The sequence below is a fragment of the Notothenia rossii genome (genome assembly GCF_949606895.1).
Source record: "Notothenia rossii genome assembly, chromosome: 1".
NCBI lineage: Eukaryota > Metazoa > Chordata > Actinopteri > Perciformes > Nototheniidae > Notothenia > Notothenia rossii.
The window spans coordinates 29,328,088-29,336,586 of NC_136912.1; the positions used below are offsets into that span (position 1 = coordinate 29,328,088).

General features: G+C 39.7%; 1 protein-coding gene across 3 annotated transcripts; it reads right to left on the bottom strand.

Annotated features, from left to right (window-relative positions):
* Positions 1-950: 950 nt before the first annotated feature.
* On the bottom strand, positions 951-6,801 carry LOC307018122 (lipopolysaccharide-induced tumor necrosis factor-alpha factor homolog). Of its 3 annotated transcripts, XM_079648223.1 has the most exons (8): positions 6,737-6,787; positions 6,555-6,597; positions 6,109-6,452; positions 4,799-4,861; positions 2,669-2,821; positions 2,495-2,548; positions 2,212-2,359; positions 951-1,530 (listed from the first exon to the last, which is right to left on the bottom strand). In XM_079648223.1, exons 5-8 carry the CDS (start codon positions 2,811-2,813, stop codon positions 1,425-1,427), a joined length of 453 nt encoding a protein of 150 aa, XP_079504349.1. In that variant the 5' UTR covers positions 2,814-2,821; positions 4,799-4,861; positions 6,109-6,452; positions 6,555-6,597; positions 6,737-6,787; the 3' UTR covers positions 951-1,424. The 3 variants fall into 3 exon arrangements, with proteins under 3 accessions (XP_079504349.1, XP_079504348.1, XP_079504347.1); XM_079648222.1 differs by lacking the exon at positions 6,555-6,597 and having other exon boundaries at positions 6,737-6,801; XM_079648221.1 differs by lacking the exon at positions 4,799-4,861 and having other exon boundaries at positions 6,109-6,597; positions 6,737-6,801.
* Between the last annotated feature and the right edge of the window lie 1,698 nt (positions 6,802-8,499).

Sequence of the window (8,499 nt, forward strand, 5' to 3'; positions counted from 1 at the left end):
AATAATGTACTTGATTTGAATGTAATAATAAAATTAAAATAAATGTTAATGTAATGTTGAATAAAAACATTTCAACATGTTAAAATGTTAATGTAAACTTGAATAATGTATTCAAGTTTACATTAACTTTGGATAATAACATGGGAGAAATGAGCGGAAGCGCTCTCTTTTCCTCTCTCCCCCCCTCTCTCCCCCCCTCTCTCTCTCCTGACAGCCTGTCAGTATCGTCTCATGCAGCTCACTGATCCAGTAATGCGTGACCCAACAGTGAAGAATAAATATATGTATAACTAGTTTAGCTTGTTCCAGAGGTAGATAAAATAGCTAAGTGTGTTAAGCGTGTTAGGCCGATCGATCGGAGCATCCCTAGTATGCAGAGAAGAATGTATATCTCTAAAACGAACTCACCTTTTGACTCAACATTATGACAACCTGAGGACAGCTCAATGTGAACATTACAACAAGTAGGCTAATTGAACTCCGTACCCCTTCTAGATGGCACTGCAAGATTAAGTCCCGATTTTTTAAATCCTACAAAAAGTATCAAAAGTTGCTTTAAACATTATGGGCTGCTACTTTATAGTGTAGTACATATTTGCATAATAGCATACATTGACAGGGATCTACTGAAGCAGTTTAAACCTGGCTTGCTAATACAAAAAGCTATATTTCAAAGGTAATCATTTGATTTATTTTATTCATTTTAAGAAATTAATTTGTTAGTATTGCAATAAAAGGCTGGGTTGAAAGAGGTAAGTAATAGCCTTTACCAATTCTTTCATATGGTTTCATTATCATATATTCATTTGTCATCATGTTTTTAAAAGACTCAAATGTTGCAGGAAATAGTGTTCTGTACTAAAATGTTTCCATAAATAGTGCATTTTTGTTATTTAAAAAAGATTTAGTCTTCAGTAAAACAAAAACTAATAATTGTATATAAACATATCAACTTTTCAAAAAAGACTTTAATCAAAATGAAATTTAATATTATAAATGTAGGTGTCTTACAAATAATTTGACATCTAAATTGACTTTACTCACAGCCTTTGCAAGACAGGAAATATGAAATTAAAGGAAAATGGCGTGTTTACCATCCTTCATTGATACAATTTAACACAGGTATATTTCATTGAGAGAACATCATTCAGATCAAATAAAAATAATATCACAATCATTAGGTTTTTTACATGATTGCACATTTTAAATCAATTGATGAAAGAAAAGAAGATATCACAGCTCTTATAATCTGCTCCCCAGTACAGAGCAATGCTTGCACAACCCACATTTTACTCAAGAGGCCTTATTGTTATGATGACATCCGATGTGTTTGCATAGTTTGGTTGGGCTCCCGACCTGGTGTATATTCAGTCACGGCTTGCCTCTTGTTGTCGCTTCAGTGCAGTTGACACAGTACTGCTGTTTCACCTGCGTTTATGGATGTGCAGGACTCTGTTACAGGAGGGGCAGGAGTGCTCCACATCCTTGACTGAATCCACAAAGAAGGGGATTACACAGCAAGGCCAGCACCTGATGTGGAGTATCAGAATTAAGTCAAAAATAATACTACAGCAAGGCCAGCTTTTAGGTTAAAAAGCTCCCATGCTACCTTCAAAATGTGACTTAGCTCAACCTAGCATAGTTACATTAACATTAGCTGTTAACATTATTTATGAAGAATACATAATTAGTGTGTTATCAAGGCATTCATATACCATAATGTATTCATATTGCTTTATCACACTGCATGTCAACAGACAATAAAATAGTATCAACTGCAGTAAGCATGTATTATACTGTATGCTATAATATAACATTCAGTACCAGAATAAGATATCAATGTATGTGTTAAGTAAGGTCAAGAACAAATAACCTAAAATAATATCTGCCGCAAATAAAACAAAGTAGCAAAGCATCATGTAGGTTTTCCTCAAACAATAAAGAAGAGGGGCAACTGAAGAGTTTTAAATCTCAAACATGAATGCTATGAAGTATGCTAATATGCTAATCATATTTTCTTAATTACATTTATTCAACTCAACAATTCAAGTAAAACATTTTATTTATTCATTATTATTTTAAAAATAAAAGCAAGATATTCTATGCGGAATGAACTCAATATAATAAAACTGTTAATGAAGAAAGATGGTTGATCCCATAAACTTCCTGTATGGCCTTTATATGTGTGTGGTTGTTGGTTTCTCTACTCACAGGAAGACTCCCAGTATGCCACAGATCAGCCAGGTGAGCAAGCCGTTTACGTAGTTCACTTTAGTGACTACGGTGGATCGGCAGTGCGGGCACACCATCTGCCCAGGAACTTCAGTCGGCAGCTGCTGCACCACCACCACCTGGTTCACTGTAAGGGGGACACCTCGTCACACTCACTGACACCCACAGTCCTCCTCACCAACCTGCTGTCACTAAACGTCAAAGCTCTCTCTTTTTTTGCTATTATTATTCCTTGTGAGAAAAAGGAAGGAGAAACACTCACCAGGATGAACCATCTGAGGTTGTTGTTGGCTGTACTGGTAAGCAGGCTGTTGAACTGGATATGGGAAGGAGACGTTTAAATAGAGAGCAATACAAGCTACCAAAAGGCTCCACATGGACTAAAAGGAGAAGAACAATGGTAATATGACACAAATGAAGATCGCCTCTCTCTTACTGGGTTGGTGCATAGGCTCATTTTGGTAACCCATGTTCACATGGGGACCAGGAGGACGCTGGGGTCCAGGGGGACCATGGGGACCCGGGGGACCAGGGTACGGGGGGGCTGGCATTGTCGGATAAGGTGGCTGACCCTTTTCCATGATATCTGCTGAAAGACAAAATGAGATGAAAAGGATATTGAAGTTATCTTTGTAATCAGTTGTTGTAGTGTTTTTGTGTCTCTCCATGGTGATTTTTTATAATTATTTAGTTCTTTTGCACCCCCCTGTGCTTATGCTGTGTCTCTTTACATATCTTTTTTTGTAGTAGTTTCCCATTTATAAAGCTTAGTTTGTGATTATTTTTGTTTTTCTGGTCATGTTGAGTCTCTTCCTGCTTAGTATGTGTCTCTTTGTGTGGCAGTTTGTAGGTGAAGGCCTCCTTGGCCCGTTCAGTAATGCAAATGACCTTGAAATCAGTTGTGACTCTGATTGAGGCAAACGGAAGGTGTTAAGCAGGTTTGGTTGAGGAAGTGTGCTGCATACTTGGCTCCAGATTGGATTTTTTTTTATGTCAACCATCTGCTTTTGGAAACGCTTTTTGGGAAAGCATTTCAAAGCAGTGAATGGCCATTTGTCTCTCCACGACGTAGCAAGCAAACTGGCTTGGTGGCATTGCTTTCTCACTATATAATAGATTGTCCAAGGGAAACTAGATCGTTCACTGCCCTCACATGATCCAAAGTCCCATGCAACAATACAAATGATACTCCAAACGCTGATCGACAGCAAATCTGCAGTGAACATGCACCAGTGAGGAAGATATGCCCATTTAATTTAATCATCAGAGTGCACAGTGCATCACACTTACTGGTGGTGTGTGTGTGTGTGTGTGTGTGTGTGCGTGCGTGCGTGCGTGCGTGCGTGCGTGTGTGTGTGTGTGTTTTAAGAAAGCACAAGCAAATACGGATACGTTTTCCATGGGCTTTTCCTCTAGTGCTAGCATGTCAACAAATGTTTCTTCTGACTGGAGGAACAATGTGTTAATGCAAATGTTATGCAGTTTGATTTTACAGCACATACCAAACTGTCCCACAATGCATCAGTCATGTCAAATTTTGAGCCAGACCAATAGCTGTTCATCATTTTTGATATGCTTTTATGCATGAAAGATTCATTAGTAATATCACATCGATGTGGTTTCGAACACAACGCTGGCATGGAAAGCACAGGTGAAAGCAATTTATTTTAATGACAGCTCGGTGGCCTGCAGCTTCGATGGTTAATGATATCGGTAAAACCTCTGCTTACTGAGTCAAATCACAGCTGTGGGTAACATCAATGAAGTTTCTGTGGGACACTAAAACTTTATCACAGTAGCACAGCAGTAATACAAAAAGCTGGTTTGGCCAATGCAAAAAAACATTCATTAACAAGTGGTTGACATCACTTTCAGTATAAATCTGTTAGATTGGGCTCATGCCGATTCATGCTTTACTTGTAGTTTCTGCTTATGTATAGCATGTGTATATCTTCACAGAATGTGCTAGTGAATTTTTTTAAATGCTGCATACTATATGTAAATGTATTTTGTTTTTTTTCCAGGATTTTTTTTAAAGCTGCTTGGTGGAAGCTCCTGATAAACCAGAGAGTGCAGCCTGGTCAGTGAACTACTGGAAAGTAAAAGGGATTGGCCAATCTTGTTTAACCTGTCCGCCTCTTAATGAGCCATAGCCACTTTTGAACATAGTCATATTCTGCACAAACTGTAAAGTACCCGAGACAAATGGAAAATGTGTGAATTTGGGCTATATATATATATATAAACTTTAATTAATTGATTGAGCGATAACTTATACACACATTTTTAAAAAAGCAACGCATTCCAACACTAAGTGGCATTTACTGTAGGTTTCACCTCGCCAGAAAGGGTAAGACATTCATTATATAATGTTTTTAAATATTTAGCTTGGATTCCACACAAATAGATCATAAAGCTCCTATTATTACAAGTGGCTCTCCTTTGATTTTGAAGTACAAAACAAATCTGGAAAACTAAAAAACGTTCAGGTACTGCTAGTGTATATTTCCCCTCACTCCGAGCCTGTGCATGTAGGTTTAAAAAGGACAGATGTGATGCTGCTTACCTTGATAAAGACGTTTGGATGATGTTTGAGCCTAGCACTGCTTCTTCCTCTATGACAGAGCAACTGAGACACACAACCAAACAGATGTTGCTGTAATGTGAGAGAAGGTGGGGTAGTACTGTGAAAAGGTGGAGTTATTATAGGTGTGGACTGTATCTTTAGAAATGTTATTTCCTTATATTGACCTTTCTGTAGTGTCCTAACAACTCCAACGCAAATATTTAGAGACACAGTATTATATAGTTTTATTTTGTTGTGTATTTTGTGTTATAGTGGAAGATTAGTCGACTCTTTAAAACGTTTTATATTGATTCCAAACTCACAGATTTGATAAAGAATAAGTAGAAGACTACTTTTATGATAATATCAAAACAGAAATCACATTGTTTAAAAGGGTAACATATAACATCTTAAGGAAAAGAAAGAAAAAATCAACTTAACTATCAATAATTATAACTACCTTTTATATGAAAGTTGTATTCCTTTTTTACTGTCAGAAATGTTTTTTATTATTCAGGAATTTAAAAAATCACACAAAAGGCTACATACAAACCCTGAATAGATTCTGATTCTTAAAATATGTATTGTTCTAAAAATGGGTCACAAATATATATTTACTTTTTTAAAGGATTAAACAATCTCCTTAAAGGTGGGGTAGGTAATTTTGGAGAAACCAGCTCGAGTGCGCTAGAATTTGAAAATACACAGCCGGAAAAAATCTGCCACTTCCTTACAGAGCCCGTCCTCTATGGGGGTTATTCCCTATCTTTATTCAAGAGCGTGGTATTTCAATTTGCGCTCTTGAATAAAGATAGGGAATAACCCCCATACATACTCTTCCAACACACACAAATGCGCACATGACCAATGAGAGCACGAGATAAGTTCTTGCACAGATGGAAGTCTGACAGGCAGGCAGGCCATCCAGTTATTTTAGCCGGGCCGGCTAAAATGATTGGTCGTGCTTTTTACAGTACTACGGCTTCCACAGATGACATTTTTTTATGGATTTTTTGTCAAAGCATTTAAGATATTCATTGCTATCGGGATGTTAAGAGCATTCCATGGAATATAACAAAAAGTGTTTCTGAAATAAATGACATACCACACGATTAAACTGCTGGGTGTTTAAAATCAAAGCTTACTCATACAATAGTAATGCTGTGCATGAACACACATTTTGAACTTTAAAGAGTATTGAAGCAGCAGGAGAGTCTCTGAATGAACTGAAATTAAACTCAAGTGTCCAGGTTCATTGTCATGGATGAACCACATATGAATCACTGACTGGTGTGACAGCTGATACTCACAAATTCACAACACTTGGAGACGTGTAATGGCAAACAGCACCAGCAGATGACACTGGCCCTTTCTCATTTCTCTCACTCCCCTCCTCGACTCCTATCCTCGAGACTTAGTCCCGCCCACAGGAGATGCGAGCGGAGGAGCCGAGGAGGGGAACCGAGGAGAGAGGAGGGGAAGCAGCAGGCAGTTAGAGAAATGAGAACTCCTCTCCCCTGAGCGGTCATTTTAAAGAGACGTCCATTAATGATGACAGGAGCACAGCAGCGGTTATGGCTAGAAAGGATCCGTCTTGTGTGAATATGACGTCACGTTCTCGTTGTACTCTCGTTGGAGCGGCTCGGAAACACACCTACAGCAGTAACATGCAACATACACATTAATGCAGCAGTAATATTAATAGAGAAACATCAGACATAATAGTAAAACACTGAAAGGGAACATTGTATTGCACCAGGAGCTATCTTGGGACTTTTACTGCGACAACGTCCACTTGCCTGTGAATAAAAAATAAACCATAGTGTTGGTGATCTACAGTGTTGTCATTCTTCTTTGAACAGCAAGACCGCTAACACCCTATTTCAACAATCACACTCCCTGTCATTGGCATCATTAATAGATGGTTTAGCTTCTCACCATAATTTGCTGTGGCCCACTGATGTTAACGATCGTAACTGAAAGGCTTCCTGCCAAACGTAAACATTCAGCCACGTGACTTGCAAACTATCGCGAGAGTTTTACACGAGACGGATCCTTTCTAGCCATAACCCACAGCAGCCCTCTGTCTGATGGACAGATGTGTTCATGACGACTTATATATGTACTTTTAATTCATTCACAGTGCGGTATAATGAGACAATAACAGGCTACAGATGCGGACACACACACACACACACACACACACACACACACACACACACACACACACACACACACACACACACACACACACACACGTATATATTTATATAAATATATACAATTTCAGAATCAAACAGAGCACTCTCATAATAACGTAACACTATCAGAGACTGGATATATCCCCCCCTCTCCTCTCCCCTCTCTGGTCGCTACAATGAGGAAAATAAATTTAAAAAAAAATTAAAAGTAAGCAGAGGACACCAAACCAGCTGAGACCTGTCTGTCCGCTGCATACGCACACACTGTACCACACACACCTACACCACACACACGCACCTACAGGTCCTAAAACAGGCTACAGCCTTTGTGTATTTTATTATGTGAAGCATTAAATGGTTTTAGAAAAATATCGACTCTTTGTTTGTAGATATCTACTAAACTAAAGCAAATACAGAGAGTAGGACTGTTATACTGAGTGATATATATTACACTGCTCTGCTTTCTGCACAGACCTCACAGCTGTTCTCACTGTAAAATCGCGTCGCGATGAAAGAAGAATAAAATAATATCCAGGGGATGCATGCAGAGCTGTCATTGGCTGAGATAAGTCCGGCCGTGCGTCACGAGTCTTTGAAACATCTCTGTTCCCGGAAATGCATCCACGAAGGAGCCGTGGAGGACCGTGGAGGACCCATCAGTGTATCCTCGGTTATAGCTCCTCCCGAGGAGTCGAGGAGTCGAGGAGGGGGATTTGATGAAATAAGAAAGGGCCACTGTGGGACAGTGTTATAAACAGGAAGTGTGACTGTGTGTTGGATAAGAGGTCTTTATCAGACTCTTCTGAAGAGAACTGCAGCTCGTGTTTTTTGTCAGATCAAGTCTGTGGCCCTTTCTCACTTCTCTTATTTTTCATTTCCTCGCTCCTCGGTCTCACCGGAAGTTGATTTGTCTGCGCCATCTTGAGTAGCGTCCCAATAGCCTTATATTTGCCAGAGGACCGACGAACGATAATGGAGGAATGATAATGGAGGAGCTATAATCGAGGAACCATCAGACCATCCTTCGATGAAATCCTCAGACACTCGCCCCGCCCCCTTACTGTGTATCGCTCACTGATTGGGCGATGCAGTGCATGCACTGATCTGATGCTTCTTGACATGAGAGAAGAGGCTTGTTTGAGACGCGTTGCGGCTCGCCTCGAAAGTAGACGAGAATAGCCAATCGCAGCCGGGGGAGGTCTCAAAAAGCTCGCCTGAAGTCGGACAGCTCCGAGTCGGCTTCTTCTTCTTCTTCTTCTTCTTCGGTGGTGGATGTGTGTTTGAAGAGGGAAGAGGGAATTTCAACTTTAACTCTTTTGTTTCTGTTTCAATCGTTTCTTTAACTGTATGATCTTTCGTTGGGATTTTTGTACCCTTTGCAAGTACGGTTAATTTGTTAATTTAGTGTTTTTCCGTGCCTCGTGGCGGGGATGGCGTCCTCCGGGGCGCCGCCGGTGTCTCTGAGACACGGAGTGCGGCTGGTGGCTCAGGCCGCAAGCA

Bases quoted from the DNA above. Each gene is read 5' to 3' on its own strand.
- LOC307018122 (XM_079648222.1), bottom strand. From the start codon at position 2,813: ATGGAAAAGGGTCAGCCACCTTATCCGACAATGCCAGCCCCCCCGTAC. The intron at 2,549-2,668 runs GTAAGAGAGAGG...TCCCATATCCAG, and splicing joins TGAGCCTATGCACCAACCCA to TTCAACAGCCTGCTTACCAG. The intron at 1,531-2,211 runs GTGAGTAGAGAA...ACTCCACATCAG, and splicing joins GGCATACTGGGAGTCTTCCT to GTGCTGGCCTTGCTGTGTAA.